Below are 20409 nucleotides of genomic sequence, written 5' to 3'. Positions count from 1 at the left end.
TCTGTGTATAGGTTGGCCGCTACGAGCATGATGACATTGTAATATTTATAAGTAACCCACTGTTTCCTCTTCCCTGTCTCCTCTGGGAACTGCTTCTGCTTGGCAGACGGTCTAATTATAAGGTTGGTTGATTAATCAAATCAATCAAAATTCCTGGATGGTAGCCTCCCTACCAGCCTTATAAACTTAAATACCTATCTATGTAACTAAGTTGTACAAACAACTCTATGCATCACTTTTCCTCCATTGCTAGAGACTAAAGAATTGGACCTTGTTAAATGGGACAAATTAGATCTTGCGTCGTTTGTATTTAATTCTTATAGATGAACATTTTACTGCTCCTCCTATATCTCTTTCAGACCCTCAAGTTCCCGTTAGCACCTTTAAAATGTTATAGTAATATGCTACCACATTATTGTTGGGTTAGCTAGAAAGCCAAGAATTGTATTGGACTTCCCTCACAAATCTGTCCAAAAAGGAGAGGGAGGTCTTCGAGTACTAAAATTCATAATGTACTTTAGAGGTACACATTTGAACCTGCGTGTGTGCTAATACACTCTTCCCCCCATATTTCGATAGTATGGCTGTACATTAGGTTCTAGCACATACCTACCATTTATTACTCAATCATAACAGACCACCCAAAGATCCATGTGAGATCAGATGAGATATAGGTATGGGAGAAACTTGTGATGACGAGGACTTGGAAAAGATCAGCGTTAACCTCTGTAATGCTTTTCTATGTGTTAAGATCATCAGAAATGCTCTAAAGATCTATTATCAGTGGTATCTCATATCCAAAAGACCACATACTGTTTGTGTCTTGGCATTGCCCAATATAGCCTCTCCAAGGAGAGAAAGTCCATCAACTAATCGGTTATATTACTGGTGTACACGTACCATGGCCCTCATTCCGAGTTGTTCGCTCGCAAGGCGAATGTAGCAGAGTTACACACGCTAAGCCGCCGCCTACTGGGAGTGAATCTTAGCTTCTTAAAATTGCGACCGACGTACGCGCAATATTGCGATTACAAACGAGTTAGCAGTTTCAGAGTAGCTCCAGACTTACTCTGCCTGTGCGATCATTTCAGTGCTTGTCGTTCCTGGTTGACGTCACAAACACACCCAGCGTTCGCCCAGGCACTCCCACCGTTTCCCCGGCCACTCCTGCGTTTTTTCCGGAAACGGTAGCGTTTTCAGCCACACGCCCCTGAAACGCCGTGTATCCGCCCAGTAACACCCATTTCCTGTCAATCACATTACGATCGCCGGAGCGAAGAAAAAGCCGTGAGTAAAAATACTTTCTTCATAGTAAAGTTACTTGGCGCAGTCGCAGTGCGAACATTGCGCATGCGTACTAAGCGGATTTTCACTGCGATGCGATGAAAAATACCGAGCGAACAACTCGGAATGAGGGCCCATATTCCCACTCCTACTCTTTGCTATCCACTCCAAATAACTGCCGTGCCTCCGGTGACAGAAATCCTTGTTTCGGACGTGTATTACCACCCTCAATTAAAAGGCATGGGGCATGTATTGAATTCGATACAGTTTTGTGTTTGTCTCTTTCTCTGTATTTGGAGTAACCATCTTTGACTGTGCAGATTATACAAGACCAGTAAGATTGGTGCAATTTCATTGCAGCAATCTGCTTTGATATGTTGACAAATGTAACATAATTCTAAGTGTGAGAGGAGCTTAAAGTAATATACAAGTTGAGTGATTAACTGTCACCAGTCATTAGTAGTTTTCATTAGTTGCTCACGATTCTCTCCCTCATACTTGCAGACCCCTAGACTTTCCAGGCACTCTCACGCAGAATGTTCGTCCTGCGCGGTTTAAGTGTTTTACACCTGCCCCATGAATTAGTTTTGAAATGATCTATAAAATTCTGTCTACATTGGAAAATCATTTAATTTTATTCCTAAATCATATATTAATTTACTAATTTCTTGATTCCTAACTCTTCTCCTTTCAGTCTTTCAAACACTAATATACAGTGCATCCGGAAAGTATTCACAGCGCTTCCTTCTTTCTACATTTTGTTATGTTACAGCCTTATTCCAAAATGGAATAAATTAAATTTCCCCCTCAAAATTCTACACACAATGGGGGTAATTCCAAGTTGATCGCAGCAGGAAATTTTTTAGCAGTTGGGCAAGACCATGTGCACTGCAGGGGGGGCAGATATAACATGTGCAGAGAGAGTTAGATTTGGGTGGGTTATTTTGTTTCTGTGCAGGGTAAATACTGGCTGCTTTATTTTTACACTGCAATTTAGATTGCAGATTGAACTCACCACACCCAAATCTATCTCTCTCTGCACATGTTATATCTGCCCCCCCTGCAGTGCACATGGTTTTGCCCAACTGCTAAAAATTTTCCTGCTGCGATCAACTTGGAATTACTCCCAATACCCCATAATGACATGGTGAAAAAAAGTTTTTCTGCTGCGGGGTACACTGGGCTCCACAAGGATAGACATTGGGGTGTAGAGTAGGATCTTGATCCTAGGCACCAACAGGCTCAAAGCTTTGACTGTTCCCAGAATGCACAGCGCCGCCTCCTCTATAACCCCGCCTCCCAGCACAGGAGCTCAGTTTTGTAGTTGGTGCTGCAGTAAGCAGGCACATAACAGAGGGGCTGCTCCAGGCAGCCCTAAGAAGAGCTTTTTTTGAAGAAAAAAGTGAAGACTTCAAGGGCAGCAGCGGTGGTAAATGTCAGGAGACATTCACTGCTGCAGCTCCAGCTCTCCCCAGCGGCGCTGTACACTCCCAAGCCCTGGTTGCCGGGTAACTACAGCAGGAGGCTCCGGTTTTCTTCACGTCAGGCACACACGACGGGGGCTCTCCGGGATCGTGTGGCCGCGCTTCGGGAGGTGGTGAGTGGGTCCCGCTTGCGGGACATGGTGTTTATCGCGATCCGGCACGGTCAGTGGGAGGCGGGCCGCGCGCGCTGGCGGTGGACACTGTGGCAGTACAGGCGATCCCACTAGATCATCAGCTCATGGGTGCAGGTCAGGTTTTCTCTCTAAACCATTTTCAGTAGCCCACAGTACCCGGTGGTTTTGCCAGCAGGGGGATAAGGCTTAGACCCGAAGCCCCTCCCCCAGCCCCAGGGCGCCATTTCCCGCAAATGTTCCCGCCCTGGAGCTGCATATCTGTCTCTCCCTCACTCCCTTCAGTGTCTGGGCGCCATTATCTCTCAGCTTCACTGTTCCTGGGACTGCTTGGGCAAATCCTCCTGTGTAAAGCCGCCTGGTTGTCAGTGCTGTGACTTTACATGACACTTAAGTATTCTACCCATAGGCGTGCGCAGCACATTTTATTAGGGGGTGCACTGTTGGAGGGGTGTGTCTAGCACTGCCTTTTGGGCGTGTCTAGCACCATCTATTGACAGTCAACGTAATATAAAATATCCACTGTTGTACCAATCATAATAATGCAGATGCATTGTCAGATGTTGTGGTGTGCACTAAACAAACACCCCTGATGGCACTCACTGCAATTACACTGCTCCTCCTCAGCCTGGTCTGGCTCCCCCTCTCTTTCCCCTGCAAGCTGCAGTCACTCACTGACACTGACAGTCGCAGACTAGTTACTGCTGCTGGAAAAACGCATTACGTGTCAATGCTGCTGCCAACCGCCTGCCAGTATTGAATTTGTCTTCCTAAGAGGAACGCTGGCTGCATACTGCTCCTCATCAGTGGCTGGCGTTGGCATAGAATAGAAGAAGAGAGGTGGGCGTGTGACGGGTGGGCGTGCGAGCAGCATGATGTCGTCACGTCACATCACGCTGTTTTTGTACATTGAGGTGGAGCCAGGAGTTTGAAAGCCGGTGGCAGTGGCACCCTTGATTAACCCAGGCATCTGGTCAGTAATGCAGTCCTGACAGGGTGCAACGCAGAGGGGACTGTAATCAGCCTGCTCAGCGATCGCTGCATCAGGCATGTGAGATCGGATTGCCGGACATTAGGGGGTGCCTGTGCACACCAGGCACCCCCCCTGCGCACGCCTATGATTCTACCTGCCTTTTTAGACAGTGCTAGTTAAGAAAGAGTGCATTTAGTCAGGGTTTTCTAGTTCAATTACCCTGTGATATACATCCAGTTCTTACTGTGCAGTGTTATATCTATTGACTATATAGCTATATATATATATATATATATATATATATATATATATATATAAAAGCTAGTCCAGTGCAGTATTATTGTTAGTAATAACCTCTGCATTGTACAAACTGTGACTATCTGTGTGTGCATTAGATAGCTGAGTGGTGTCCATTTCGTGTCTTTCACTCAACTTGCTATCCCTATATTCTATAACCTGTGGGACTTGGTGCGTCAGGTTTTTATATTGATATAGGATTTTCACAAAGATATACTTTAATACGTATTTTTCTCTATGATTTAGTCACCATATCTCTCCTTTATCTCTGCTAGTGCTGACTACACTGCGCAGGGGTTTGGGTAAGAGGTGTTGTGCTGCTGCAAATTGTACTTTGTTACCTGATACTGCAAGTTATATCATGTCTGCTTCTGAGGGTAACGGTTCAGGGGCTGAACACACTGCCGGTGTTGCTGAAGCCACAGATCCCTATGAGGAGAATATAGCAGCAGTGGGCTCTGGTTCTGGGGGCTCCTTGCCCCCCAGTGGGACTGTGGCAACGGAGGTACATAATGACCCACTGTGGGCCGCTTTTTCCACGCTTCTACATACGATAGTTAATAAACTAACACCCCCTATGGGACCTCCAATGCCGGTACAACCGTATGTGGTCCCTGCAGCTAACCCGCCGTGGGCGGACGATTTATCTGCTCAATTGAAGAAGTTGAACCAGTCCCTGACTACTAAAAAGTCTGACCATCGCTCACCTAAGTCCAAGGGGTCCTCTAAGCGAGCGCTTGTCTCCTCACAATCCACTGCTGTCACTGACACCTCATCTGATGAAGACGGCACTTGCACTGACCCCACAGGTTCTGACTCAGATACTGCTGATGGGGAGGGTAGTTCACATGTGGATGTTCCTGATCTTTTGGAGGCTATTAAGTTAATTCTACAGATTACGGATGATCCCGAGCCATCCGTCCCTCCTAAGAAACCAGATAGGTTCAAGCGTCAGAAGGTGGTTAAACAAGTTTTACCTCACTCTGATCACCTAGTGGATATATACGTCAGGAATCCTGGGAAAACCCGGTTACGAAATTTGTGCCTCAAAAGAAGATGCTGGCTCGCTATCCCCTCGCACCAGAGCAGTCTAAGAATTGGGAAACGCCTCCTCCAGTAGACTCACATGTGGCTAGGATGGTGGTTTCCTCAGCTCTACCTGTCACTACCGTCACGTCTCTAAAAGAGCCTACGGATAAATGTGTGGAGGGTTGTCTTAAAGCAATTTACACCCTCACGGTTGCGACACAAAGGCCCACTATTGCAGCAACATGGGCTGCAGAGGCTATTGAAGCATGGGCCTTGGAGTTAGAAGCTGAAATCTCTTCTTACCATGCTATACAATGCTTGTCATATATTGTCACAGCTTCTCGCTATATTAAAGAGGCGGCTTCTGATGCCGGTATCCTAGCAGCCAAGGCTTCTACTATGTCAGTCCTGGCTCGCCGGATATTGTGGCTGAGATCGTGGTCTGTGGATCTGGACTCTAAAAAAAACCCTGGAGGTACTCCCATTTAAGAGAGATATTATGTTTGGGGAGGACTTAAATAAGATAGTGGCTGACTTGGCTACTGCCAAAACTGCCTGTCTGCTAAGTACCGCTCCTTCTGTGTCGAAGGCTAAAGGTACTTCCTTTCGCCCCTTTCGTCCTTCAGGTAAAGCAAAAGGTCAGGCGTACAACAAGCAGGCCCGCACTTCCAAACCTGGTAAGCCAAAGCCAAAAAGAGCCTGGGCGGCCCGTCAGCCAGCTTCCAAGGCAATAAGCCTGCCGCATGACGGGGCGGGCCTCCCCCTGGGTCCCCAGGGTGGGGGGTTGGCTTCTAGGGTATACCCAGGAATGGTTGAAGACCACTTCAGATGCCTGGGTACGGGAAGTCGTCACTCGAGGTTACGCCATAGCCTTCAAAAACCGACCCCCTCCTCGATTTTGCCAGACAGACGTCCCGTTGGACCAGACAAAGGCAAACACTCTACATTCGGTGGTACAGACCCTCCTGGATACAGGAGTCGTAGTACAGGTGCCTCTTGCGCAGAGGGGCCGGGGGTTCTATTCTCCGCTGTTTCTAGTCCCGAAACCGAATGGGTCCTCCCGGCCCATTCTCAACCTCAAGGCATTGAACCGGTTTGTGAAGGTTTCCAAGTTCCGTATGGAAACCCTTCGCTCTATAGTTCTGGCTTTGGAACCTGGGGACTACATGGTCTCCCTGGACATACAGGATGCTTACCTGCATATTCCTATAGCAGCGTCACATCAGCAATACCTGAGGTTTGCTATTGGCAACCTCCATTACCAGTTTTGGACGTTACCTTTTGGTCTAACAACGGCTCTGCGAGTTTTCATCAAAGTAATGGTGGTGATGACGGTGGTACTCCGCCGTCAAGGGGTCAGGATACTGCCGTATCTGGACGACTTGTTAATCCTGGCAAATTCCCCAGAACTTCTCCTACGTCATCTAGATATGACGGTCCGGTTTCTACAAGCCCACGGGTGGCTCATCAACTGGAAGAAATCCTGCCTGATCCCTGCTCAGAGCATGGTGCATCTGGGAGCGCTATTGGACACTCACAAACAGAGGTTGTTCTTGTGTCAGGAGAAAGTCCTGAAGCTTCAGGACAGGATTCGTTGCTTCCTTTCTCGTCCGCAAGTGTCGATACATTCGGCGATGCAGGTGCTGGGCTTCATGGTATCAGCATTCGACATGGTGGAGTATGCTCAATTCCATTCTCGCCCCCTCCAGAGGCTGATTCTAGCCAAGTGGGACGGCCTGCCTCACCGAATCAGGTCTCAAATGATCTCATTGACTCCGGAGGTCCGTCTGTCGCTGCTCTGGTGGCTCCAGGACCAACAATCGTGCAGGGGCCGTCCCTTCTGGATATCCAACTGGGTCCTGTTGACGACAAATGCTAGTCTAAGAGGTTGGGGCGCGGTGATGGAGCAACACTCCCTCCAGGGTCGGTGGACCAAGGAGGAGTCCCTCCTCTCAATCAACATTCTGGAATTGCGGGCGGTCTTCAATGCATTGAACCTAGCCCAGCATTTAATTCACAACCGTCCTGTTCAAGAGCAGTCGGACAACGCCACCACAGTGGCTTACATAAATCATCAAGGTGGCACTCGAAGCCGTCTGGCAATGAAGAAAGTCTCACGGATTCTACATTGGGCGGAACGCCATCTACAGGCCATATCGGCAATCTTCATTCCGGGAGTCCTGAATTGGGAAGCGGACTTTCTCAGTCGTCAGGACGTGCATGCCGGCGAGTGGGGCCTCCATCCAGAAGTGTTTCAACTCCTAGTGGAAAAGTGGGGTCTTCCAGACGTAGATCTGATGGCGTCTCGACACAATCACAAGGTTCCGGTCTTCGGAGCAAGGACAAAGGATCCTCAAGCAGCATTCGTGGATGCGCTGGCGGTGCCGTGGGGGTTTCGGCTGCCGTAAGTGTTCCCTTTGGTGTCATTCCTGCCCAGGGTAATTTGGAAGTTCAAGCAAGAAAAAGGAATTCTGCTTCTCATAGCTCCAGCGTGGCCCAGACGGCACTGGTTCTCAGACCTGCAGGGCCTATCGTTAGAGCATCCAATTCTACTTCCACAACGCCCAGACCTCCTCGTTCAGGGCCCCTGTGTCTACCAGGACCTAGCCCGGCTGTCTTTGACGGCGTGGCTCTTGAAGATTCCGTCTTAAGGGCTAAAGGGTTTTCTGAGGCGGTCATTCAAACTATGTTGCGGGCCCGGAAACCGGCTTCTGCTCGGATTTACTGTAGGGTCTGGCATTCTTACTTTGTTTGGTGCGCATCTAACGATTATGACGCTTCCAAGTTTAGTGTAGCCAAGTTGTTGGCTTTTCTTCAGCAGGGCCTGGACTTAGGCCTACGTCTGGCCTGCCTCAAGGTTCATATTTCTGCCTTGTCGGTGTGGTTTCAGAGAAAAATTGAGAAATTACCTGATGTGCATACCTTTACTCAGGGTGTGTTGCGTATCCAACCTTCCTATGTCCCGCCTGTGGCTCCTTGGGACTTGTCGGTGGTTTTGGAGGCGTTACAAGAGTCTCTGTTTGAACCTCTTGGTTCAGCTGATCTTAAGTGGTTTTCCCTTTAGGTGGTGTTTCTGCTGGCTATTGCTTCAGCTAGAAGAGTGTCGGATTTGGGTGCCTTGTCCTGTAGTTCCCCATATCCGATATTTCACCGTGACCGGGCGGTTCTTAGGACTCGTCCCGGATATTTACCTAAGGTGGTTTCCTCGTTCCACCTTAACCAGGAGATTGTGGTTCCGGCACTTGTTTCTCCTGATCTGTCTCCCAAAGAGAAGTCTTTGGATGTGGTACGGGCTCTCCGTATCTATGTGAAGAGAACTGCTTCTATTAGGAAATCTGATTCTCTCTTTGTACTGTTTGGATTTCACAAACGGGGCTGGCCTGCTCACAAGCAGACTTTGGCCAGATGGATTAGAATGGTTATTGCACATGCTTATGTGAGGGCTGGTCTGTCAGCTCCTGCTCACATTACGGCCCATTCTACTCGGTCTGTTGGACCTTCTTGAGCGGCGCGCCGTGGTGCGACCCTTAAACAATTGTGCAAGGCGGCTACGTGGTCATCAGTGAACACGTTCATAAGGTTCTATGCCTTCGATACTGCCGCTTCCCAGGATTCTTCCTTTGGACGCCGGGTTCTTGTGCCCGCTACAGTGCGTCCCCTCCCATAAGGAACTGCGTTAGGACATCCCCAATGTCTATCCTTGTGGAGCCCAGTGTACCCTGCAGCAGAAAACGAGATTTACGGTAAGAACTTACCTTTGTTAAATCTCTTTCTGCGAGGTACACTGGGCTCCACAAGGCGCCCACCCTGACGCACTTAGCTTCTTTGGGTTGGTATGGCATTAGCCGCTGACACTTCTCCTGTTGTGAGAGTGACCATTGTCGTCTCTTTTCCTGCTACTGCATTGGGCTGGTTAACTAAAAACTGAGCTCCTGTGCAGGGAGGCGGGGTTATAGAGGAGGTGGCGCTGTGCATTCTGGGAACAGTCAAAGCTTTGAGCCTGTTGGTGCCTCGGATCAAGATCCTACTCTACACCCCAATGTCTATCCTTGTGAAGCCCAGTGTACCTCGCAGAAAGAGATTTAACAAAGGTAAGTTCTTACCATAAATCTCGTTTTTGATATTTTTGCTAATTTATTAAAAATAAAAAACTAAGAAATCACATTCACATAAGTATTCACAGCTTTTGCCTTGAAGCTCAAAATTGAGCTCAGGGGCATCCTGTTTCCACTGATCATCCTTGAGATGTTCCTACTGCTTAATTGGAGTCCACCTGTGGTAAATTCAGTTGATTGGACATGATTTGGAAAGGCACACCCCTGTCGATATAAGGTCCCACACTTGACAGTGTATGTCTGAGCACAAACCAAGCATGACATCAAATGAATTGTCTGTAGACCTCAGAGACAGGATTGTCTCGATGCACAAATCTGGGGAAGGGTACAGATAATATCTGCTGCTTTGAAGGTCCCAATGAGCACAGTGGCCTCCATCATCTGTAAATGGAAGAAGTTCGGAATCCCCAGGACTCTTCCTAGAGCTGGCCAGCCGTCTAAACTGAGCGATTGGGAAAGAAGGCCCTAGTCAGGGAGGTGACCAAGAACCCGATGGTCACTCTGTCAGAGCTACAGCATTCCTCTGTGGAGAATCTTCCAGAAGGACAACCATCTCTGCAGCAATCCACCAATCAGGGAGGAAACCAGGCACCGCTCATCACCAGGCCAATACCATTCCTAAAGTGAAGCATGGTGGTGGCAGCATCGTGCTATGGGGATGTTTTTTAGCTGCAGGGACTGGTAGACTAGTCAGGATACAGGGAAAGATGAAGGCAGCAATGTACCGAGACATCCTGGATGAAAACCTGCTCCAGAGTGCTCTTGACCTCAGACTGGGTCAACGGTTCATCTTTCAGCAGGACAACAACCCTAAGCACACATCATAGTTATCAAAGGAGTGGCTTCAGGACAACTCTGTGAATGTCCTTGAGTGGCCCAGCAGAACCCAGACTTGGATCTGATTGAACATCTCTGGAGAGATCTGAAAATAAATGGTTGTGCACCGACGCCTCCCATCCAACCTGATGGAGCTTGAGAGGTGCTGCAAAGAGGAATGGGCGAAACTGCCCAAAGATAGGTGTGCCAAGCTTGTGGCATCATATTCAAAAAGACTTGAGGCTGTAATTGCTGCCAAGGGTGCATCAACAAAGTATTGAGCAAAGGCTGTGAATATGTACATGTGATTTCTTAGTTTTTTATTTTTAATAAATTAGCAAAACACTTTTCATGTCATTATGGGGTATTGTGTGTAGAATTTTGAGGGAAAAAATAAATTTATACCATTTTGGAATAAGGCTGTAACATAACAAAATGTGGAAAAAGTGAAGCGCTGTGAATACTTTCCATATGCACTGTAATTATAACACATTTGTAAAATGTACCCTTGTAATATTTACTGGTAACGTTGTTGTTCAACAGCCGAGTGCCCCAACTGGAAGAGCCCGTTCTTCAACTGTGACAGGTGGTGAGGACTCTACGGTAATGTCTATACGGTTAATGTGAATCAGTAGCAATAGGACACATCGTTTGCCTGTGTGAATTTCTTAATTGGCCTCTTGTCTACTTCCTATCGGGTTCTTCTTGTAGATGAGGACATACAGCTAACGGACTTGCAAATACTTGTTGGAATTTGCTTATTTGTTCCACGAATCTCTAATAATATAATATTCATTATCCCTTGTTCCAGCATTTAGTTTAGTGTCTTGTGTAGAGTACTGCTGGCCACACTCAAAGGAATGATGGCGTCTATTTACTAAGCCTTGAACGGAGATAAAGTGGATGGAGATAAAATATCAGCCAATTAGCTACTAACTACCATGTCACAAGCTGGGTTTGAAAAATGATACTTAGGAGCTTGTTGGCTGGTACTTTATCTCCATGCACTTTATCTCCGTCTAAGTGTTGCCCCCCCCCCTTGTTCCATATGATCACTAACTGACCAAATCTGTGGGTGCAGAGATCTATGAAAATAACTACTGTCCTAGATCAGAGCTCAGACAGACTAGTTGTGTTCCAGTAGGGTAACCGCAAAAGAAATTCAACATGCACAGGGAAAAATGGCTTTCCCTGCAGTAAAGGGGGGTACACATGTAGAGATGTAGCACAGATCGCTCAGCACACTTCTCTGGACAGTCAGCGCACAGTGCGATGTGAAGTGAGCAATCTGACTAGATTTGGCCTGCATGGCCAATCTAGAGTGAGCTATAGCGACACGCTGGGCCTTGCATTGCTATTCCTGTGGGATATACATACAATGTGTGCTTAATAATCTGGTTTCCTCTACAGTCCAAAAACATATTGGTAGATTGATTGAGCAATAATGAATTTAGACTGTAAGCTTGGCTCAGGGCATTGAATGATGTGAATTATTATTTAGTCACTGTAAAGCGCTGTGTAACATGACGGCATTTTATAAATAAAGGCAGATGATGATGATAATGACAGCTACTGTCGTTGACTTGAAATGAACACGATCTATGCTCCGTTAATTGTCAGTGCCACCTAAACAGTCAGTCACTATGAAGTGCACTGAAAAGAAGTTTGTCGGCATGTCTTTGTAAAAAGTGCTAAGTAAACCCAATTCTCTACATTTTAACTGTAGCTTTTATCTTGAATAGTTCATGGTGGCTTTGGAGGTGGACAAAGCATTTGGGTTGGATGGCATCACACATAGGCAGCCACGGTCAAGGGTGGTCCTTTCCTCAGAGGCATCACCAACCTCTACTTTAATTCCAAAGCATCAATTCTAGCCAATGGCCTCACAGCCCCCCCCCCCCCCCCTTCAGATCCACAACAGCTGTTCTCCTTAGATTTTGCCGTAATGATGGAATATCTGGCTGTCAGGCTTCATCACCACTTTCTGTGTAAAGGTTGGTTCCTTAGAGTATGACATTGTAATACCTATCAGTAACCCACTAATTCCTCTTCCCTGTCTCCTCTGGGAACTGCTTCTACTTGGCAAACAGTCTAATTATAAGGTTGATTATTCAAATCAATCAGAATTCCTGGATGGTTGCCTCCCTAACAGCCTTACAAACTTAAATACCTATCTATGTAACTAAGTTGTACAAACAACTCTATGCATCACTTTTCCTCCATTGCTAGAGACTAAAGAATTGGATCTTGTTAAGTTTGACAAATTAGATCGTGCATCGTTTGTATGTAATCCTTAGATGAACATTTTACCGCTCCTCCTATATCACTTTCAGGCCCTCCCTATTAAAATCCCCGTTAGCACCTTTAAAATCTTAAAGTAACTTGCTACCACATTTTGTTGGGTTAGCTAGAAAGCCAAGGATTGTAATGGACATCCCCAATCAATCAATCAATCAATCAATCAATCAATCAATCCAAGAGGGAGGTCTTGGAGTACTAAAATTCAAAATGTACTTTAGAGGTACACATCTGAACCTGTGTGTTCTAATACACTCTCCCCACATATTTCGATAGTATGGCTGTACATTGGGTTCTAGCACATACAGTGCTTACCATTTATTACTCAATCATCATAACCAACCACCCAAAGATCCATGTGAGATCAGATGAGATGCAGGTATGGGAGAAACCCGTGATGACGAGGACTTGGAAAAGATCAGCGTTAACCTCTGTAATGCTTTTCTATGTGTTAAGATAATAAAAAATGCTCTAAAGATCTATTATCAGTGGTATCTCATATCCAAATGGCCTCAAACTGTTTGTGTGTTTGCATTGCCCAATGTAGACTCTCTAAGGAGAGAAAGTCCATCAACTAATCGGTTATATTACTGGTGTACACGTACCATATTCCCACTCCTACTCTTTGCTATCCACTCCAAATTACTGCCGTGCCCCCGGTGACAGAAATCCTAGTTTCGGCCATGTATTACCACCCTCAATTAAAAAGCATGGGGCATGTATTGAATTGGATACAGTTTTGTGTTTATGGCTTTTTCTCCACCAATCCCAGTATATATTTGGAGTAACCATCTTTGACTGTGCAGATAATGCAAGACCAGTAAGATTGGTGCAACTTTATTGCAGCAAATTGCTGTGAAAGTTGAATACAGATGTTGACAAATGTAACATAATTATAAGTGTGAGAGGAGCTTAAAGTAATATACAAGTTGAGTGATTTAACTGTCACCAGTCATTAGTAGTTTCCACCGCGCACACGTTAGTTGCTCACGATTCTCTCCCCATCGTATTTGCAGTCCCCTAGGCTTTCCAGGCACTCTCACGCATAATGTTCGCCATGCGCGATTTTTACGTGTTTTAACGCTGCCCAATGAATTAGTCTTATAACGATCTATAAAATTCTGTCTACATTGGAAAATCATTTAATTATATTCCTAAATCATTATATCATATTAATTTACTAAGTTTCATGATTCCTAATTCTTCTCCTTTCAGTCTTTCATACACTAATATAATTATAACACATTTGTAAAATGTACCCTTGTAATATTTACTGGTAACGTTGTTGTTCAACAGCCGAGTGCCCCAACTGGAAGAGCCCGTTCTTCAACTGTGACAGGTGGTGAGGACTCTACGGTAATGTCTATACAGTTAATGTGAATTAGAAGCAATAGGACACATCGTTAGCCTCTATGAATTTCTTAATTGGTCTCTTGTCTACTTCCTATCGGGCTCTTCTTGTAGATGAGGACCTACAGCTAAAGGACGTTTCAAATACTTGTTGGAATTTGCTATTTGTTCCATGAATCTCTAATAATATAATATTCATTATCCCTTGTCCCAGGATTTAGTTTAGTGCCTTGTGTAGACTACTGCTGGACACACTCAAACGAATTGTCTGCCAATTGGTTAGTTTTCAGCCCAGTTCTGAAACTCTATGGTATTGACCTGTTTTTGGTGCCAGAACATCCAGACAGCTGATTTATTGAACTTTGCATGTGTGTGCCGACACCGTCGTCTGCTGACAGAACTGTTTGGTCCATTGGCTCCCCTTTGTTCTATATTGCCACTAAATGACCAAATCTTTTCAACCTGGCCACTTGTGTGGGTTCAGAGATCTATTACAATAACTACTGTCCTAGATCAGAGCTCAGGCAGATTAATTGTGTTCCAGTAGGGTAACCGCAAAAGAAATTTAACATGCACAGGGAAAAATGGCTTCCCCCGCAGTAATGTCAGAATTGCACATATTTCAAGTGAGTCTTACAGCTGTAATATATAAAGGGACAGATTTAACAACAAGTGATATTCTTGTTATCACTCATTGCCAGGGTTAAAGTTGGGGGGAACGAGGTGGAACTGAGTTCCACCACCTGTAATGGTAGGGGAAACTAATCCCACCATCTCCATTGCCCTGCACAGTAAATCCAACAGAAAAGTCCACCTTATCATCTACGTCAATCGATGATACAGGCGGCACTAGTGTTGATGATGAGCTGCAGCCACCTACTCCTTCCTCAGGTCCTGGTGCCTCCAAGGTCCTCCTCCATGAGTTCCACCACCTCACCAGGACCACTTTAAGTCCTGCTCATTGCGAATGATAAATGGTGCTCCAGCCAATCAGCTCCTGACCTGTCATATTTTAAACACATGACAGGAGCTGATTGGATGAAGCTCCATTTAATATTTGTAAGTGATAACAAGAATACCACTTGTTAAATCTGCCCCATAGTAGCTTGCATTTGAGGTTTGGCAGTCCGCTCATAAGGAACATGATCTCATACAGTAAATGAAACACTGCAATAATTGTTACTTAGGAAGCAGTGACATCTTTATACTCCAAAGAGTCATTATTTTTTACATTTTATTTCTTTACATTTTATTTCTGAGTTCATCTAACTTCTGCTCATATTAAGCTACGTGCCGGAGAAAGGAGCCTAGCAGTCGGGGACTCTGTGGTCTACATAACACAGAATTATTGTCGTGCTGTATATGCATTGCATTTTCATATATGTTGCCCCCCACCGTCTGCTGCACTATGAAACACAGTCTCGAGAAACCAAGTGTTTAAGTGTCTCACAGCGGCCGTCCAATTAGTATAAGTGTACCCAAGAGCTTTAGAATTCCCAAACAATGGTGTTCCGTGCCACAATGGGAGACCCAATCAGTTTTACGCTATTTAGTGGGAATTAATTTAAATCGGTAAAAGTTTTTAATGTTTTTACAGTAATATTTGCTACAGGCTCTATGTTTTTCTGTTTAGCAATACAATATTATCACCATCACGGCATCACCTCTACTTTTAAAAAGTATACAGTGTGTGAGTTTTAAGTTGACGATTTTCAATAATTTATGTTTATTATGTTTCCAGCCAAAAATGTAAAAATGAGCTCTGTATTGTCAGTAGTACTGGCATTCAGCAGCACCTAACATCTGTCATTGGCTGTATATAGGCACAACGCTTGTGTTCTCCCTGCTTATTGGTTTAAAGGTACAGTACCTTCTTAAATAGTTTGTTGGCCCTCTCCCCTAGACATGGCATAAACTATTCAGTGAGAAGTATTTGGGAGAGCGGGCTGAAATCATAGGGTTATGTTCACCCTGCTTGTACCCGTCTTGTCGTAAGAAACTAGAAAACAATAATATATACAGTTCATCCCGATTATATTTGCCAATGTTATATCACTCTGGAACAGCAATGCTGCCTGCCTTCTGTGCAGTTCTTGGCTTTGCTGGTGCAACCAAACTTGGTTGTGATATCACAGGGAAGAGACAGACAGGGTTTTATGTTGCTATTGGATACATGCATTCACTGGCTGATGTATATGTGTTTTTTGGTGTTAATATGTGCTTACATTTTTATGCCATTGTGGTAATTTCTTTACAGGCTGACATATTAACTGCATTGAATTTAAACAAATGACATATCATTAAAGTTTACTTGACCTACAGGCAGCTCATTTGTCATCTGACCATGTGTTCAGCCACTCAGGTCCCCAGAAACTAGTGACATCACTGACCTGCGAGGCTGTGATGTCAGCAGAGACCACCTCCATTGTGTGTGGGTGTAAAGTTCTCTGCAATTTGACAAACTTACGAAACCGAGTTAGAAACACTGATGGGAAAGTAAACTTTAGTCAATATATTGGATTTAGGAACCTGTCACTCCTGCTGTCCTCCGTCTCCCATTATAGTCTATTATAGTTTGGCATAATGAGAGATGCCATTCCCCTGGAATGCCGACAATGAATTTTTTTACCTTTTTGATATTTTAGCATCTTCGGTTACATAAAGGGGTATATTTACGAAGGTGCAGGTTTGTAGAAGTGGAGCTGTTGCCATTTGCAACCAATCAGATTCCATTTACCATTTATCTGGCACCTTCTAGAAGATAATAGCTGGATCTGGTTGCTATAGGCAATATCGCCACTTCTATAAACCCGCACTTTAGTAAATATACCCCATAGTGTTACCACCACTAGTTAGTGTCTTTGTTGTAGAGCTTAAGGACGACATCACGCAGGTGCTTTAGGTGCTAGCGCATTTCACCATCTATTTTGAACCATTCACTTCGGTGTGTCCTCAGGGAGAATTCTGAGTGCTGGGACCAGCGCCTTTTTTATTTTTCCAGGTGCTAGCTTTTAAAGTGCCTGTGTGACACTATTAATAGAGACCAGATAATGAACTACTGTATATACTGTTTGGGCCTCATCTGTTGTATCCAAATGCGTGTTTTTCAGTTTCAACAAGCTTTTGTGTATATTTTTAGTTATATATAATGTGTATCATTTTAATTGTATAGTGGTTTGTGTTTCTAATTCTAGAACTTCCAAAATTATTGTTCAAATTTTAAGGTACAATCCTCCCACATATGAAAGGACCACCAGACTTTAAATACAGCCTGATCATATGAGAGAATTTACAATCTTGATGTGGACTGACCACATTGTTTCTGTACCTCATTGAAACTTATTGCAGCAGACGGAGCTTGAGTTACATGTGTGCAGAGTTGCCATGCAAAAAAATGTTCTGCATGGATTGGTTGATTCATACACAGGGGCGGGGGCATTGACGTCACAGCAGCTTAGCTGACTGCAGTATGAGCGGGGTTTTTTTTTTTTAACCTGCATCAGATCACATTAGAACACTACTAAAGTTGTGGAAGGATATGTCCATTCCATTATGGAGTGGAGTAGTTAGACATATTACTCTAATCTATTTATTATACAAGTAAGATTTACCTAGGGGCACCTAAAGATCGACTCCAAGTCATTCTTTCGCCCATTATGGAGTGCGTCTCTTTCACCCTCTTGTTTATGGTGTCTGGTCCTTTAGCTGTTTGAACATTTGAACTGTAACAAAACATTTTGGCTCCGGGTTTTCAATTACACAAAAGGACTATTTTCGTACATAGATGTTTTACATACTAAGGCACAACGTACTTACGTGTGAACTGTAGGGTCTCTCCGTTTAATTCCACCCTCTTCTATTTGACATAAGAAACCACATGAAACAGGATTGTACCTTTTTCTAAGTTTGAAGGATGATTTGTTTTTCTAGGTAATTCTTGTGAGTTATCACAGTATGATAATAGTTTCTTGCATACAAACAGCCGTCCGTGGCCTATGTACATACCACGCCGGGATTACCGTCAGGCTGGGAAGAGAGGAAAGATGCTAAAGGACGTACATATTATGTCAATCATAACAATCGCACCACAACGTGGACCCGGCCCATTGTGCAGGTACGAGGATTTAATGCAGGCCGACACTAGTGATTTCTCCGTGCACGAGGGGCCGAACTGTGTGCAACTTTTATCTGAGTCACTAGGATATGGTCTCTATATCTCTGCAGTTATTACAAGACACAGCCAATAATAACAAGGAGCCAGGGGAAACAGTTTAGACAGATTTGTTATTTGCCAGCTCTTCTCTGCATAAAGTGTGTGAGATACTGACTGATGCAACAACCTGCCCCTCATGTTTAATTAAAGGGGACGTATCACTTGAAGAGTGCATGTAAAAGTGTAGTATATTGTAGTAGAATATAATGGGGGGAATTCAATTGTTTGAAAAGTCGGTTGGGTGTCTGTTTTTCCCCCTATCTAATAGACAGGAAAAAACAGACACCCAACTGACTTTTCAAACAATTGAATACCCCCCAAATAAGTGTGATCGTTTGGAGTTCAACTGTCCAACCAGACTGTTTCCCAAAGCGTGAGAATAAAACCGGTTCTGCTTTTCCTGATTTATATCCAAATGCAGAAATCTAGACGAAATTAACTGGAATTAGTGGCCCTTTATTTTATACTAAAACATTTAAATAAAATTGATGACTTTGACACTGTCCCCTCACCTGTCCTCCATATCGGTCACCCCTTGCATAAAAGTGTCTCCAGTTTATATTTGTACTCTACCACTGTCGGACTGGTGCATGAAGGACCCACCGGGGGAATGCAGTGGTAGGGGCCCATGTTTAAGAGGTGTGGCCCCGCACAGAGGCTTGGGCAGCTATTAGGGACCATGTATCTGACCCTCTAATAGAGTAACACTATATAATTTGAGTGCAGTCCGGAACCTGACCTTAGAGGAAGCTGTGGGGCCCACCGGGGATTAGCCCTGTGGGCCAGTCTAACCCTGTACGCTACATATCTGGTGATTCACATCTGTAAAGTGCTGTGTGTCACATGCTTTGGCATGCATCCCGATAATAGGTGGACACACGGATGTCCGGATACCCTGTCGCTGCCTTATGCCAGCATTATTATTGACGCAAGAACAAATGTTTTGTAGATGAAGTTCAAATGTAGATGGCAATCCCCTTAAGTTCGGTCAATTGGAAAGAAGACTGAGAAGTAGAATACGTTTTCTAGCACTGTGGTTGGCTGGGGTGTAGTATGTTATGCCGGGGCTTGGGATCCTGGCGCCGGGATCCCAACCGCCGTCATGCAGGCAGCGGGGTGAGCGCAAAAGAGTGCTTTGCGGACTCGCTGCACTCGCCACGCTATTTATTCTCCCTCCAGGGGGGTGTCGTGGACACCGCAAGAGGGAGAATAGTTATCGGTATGTCGACTGTTGGGATTCCGGCGTCGGTAGGGTGAGCGCCGGGATCCTGACATCCGGCATATCCAATGCCTCCCGGTAGGCTGGTATGGTTGCAGACCAACACAATTATTTTAACATTTAAGTGCTATTCATTTCTGCACTCCAGACTCCATGTAATACATTTTTTATGCTTTTTTATATATTTCTGAATAGAAAGTCTTAACCTCGCTGACATTGTCCGTCCATGTTTTCTTTCTAGCAAGCAAATTCTTCCCTTAGACACTGAATTAGAGTAAATGGATGGTAGATTTGCTTAAACTTAAAAAAAATAAAAAATAAAAAAAGTTAAAGGTGGAGGTGTTGGCCCTAGTAACCGATCAGATTGTAGCTATCATTTATTAATTCAATTATTAATAATGATTGCTAGAGTCTGGTTGATATGGACAATGCTTTCACTTCTCAGAAGTTTTAGTAAATCTACTCCTAAATCTAGAATAGAATATTCTTAAGTGACTCTTCCGCTATCTTTTCTCTTACTAGTACAGAGTCTATAGAGAATTATCACACATGCAGAGAAAGTTATGTAAATTTATGCAATATTTTCTGAGCATGCAAAATAGTAGAGTCTAGTTGGAGGCTCCATGACGTGGGTCTTGTTCAGGGTTGTCAAGTGGTATCCACTGTGAAATTCTCCTTGGCATGAACGGCATGCACACTGAGGGTGGAACTTGGACAACCTGAACAAAACTCGTCTGAGAGGCAGTACTTAGCCAAGAAAAGACGGTCATTTTCAAAAATTGTATTTTATATTTGATCACCTAATTCCACCCGAAGCTGTTATTTGGTTCCGTTTTTTTAAGTTTTGGGTGTTTTTGGCCATTATATAATTAAGCTTATTTTTTCAGCCATTATATGTAGGATTTACGTAGGTTTGCTAACTGTGTTTTGCCTTTAAACTAGCACGCTGAAGATGGTGCAGTTGGATCCAGCTCAAACAGTAGCAATCATCTGAGTGAACCTCAGATCAGGCGACCTCGTAGCCTCAGTTCCCCCACAGTTACTTTATCTGCACCACTGGAGGTGAGACTCTGACCTCTTTATATCACGGAACTCTTCTTGCTTATGAAGCCACCTCAATCTTACTTTCACTTTCTGATTTCGACAGCGGCTGGTGACGACTCAGCCACTCTTTCTCTTGCTTTTTGCGCTTTATAACCT

At 44.6% G+C, this 20409-nt stretch overlaps 1 protein-coding gene across 15 annotated transcripts in view; it reads left to right on the top strand.

The window, feature by feature from the left end:
• NEDD4L (NEDD4 like E3 ubiquitin protein ligase) overlaps window positions 1–20409 on the top strand; it is a 642187-nt gene that overhangs the window by 551842 nt on the left and 69936 nt on the right. For 9 of the 15 annotated variants that reach the window (XM_063959562.1, XM_063959571.1, XM_063959604.1 and 6 more), the window contains 4 exons: window positions 10673–10732; window positions 13724–13783; window positions 17760–17891; window positions 20152–20271. The exons of 2 other annotated variants lie outside the window; for them this stretch is intronic. In XM_063959562.1, coding sequence (XP_063815632.1) covers window positions 10673–10732; window positions 13724–13783; window positions 17760–17891; window positions 20152–20271 — 372 coding nt within the window. The remainder of the gene's footprint in view (window positions 1–10672; window positions 10733–13723; window positions 13784–17759; window positions 17892–20151; window positions 20272–20409) is intronic. 4 more of the 15 variants (XM_063959578.1, XM_063959509.1, XM_063959537.1 and 1 more) reach the window with 1 other exon arrangement.

The sequence above is a fragment of the Pseudophryne corroboree genome, chromosome 1, assembly GCF_028390025.1.
Source record: "Pseudophryne corroboree isolate aPseCor3 chromosome 1, aPseCor3.hap2, whole genome shotgun sequence".
Lineage (NCBI taxonomy): Eukaryota > Metazoa > Chordata > Amphibia > Anura > Myobatrachidae > Pseudophryne > Pseudophryne corroboree.
The sequence above is the reverse complement of the archived record's forward strand: the minus strand, read 5'-3'. Positions and strand labels throughout refer to the sequence as shown.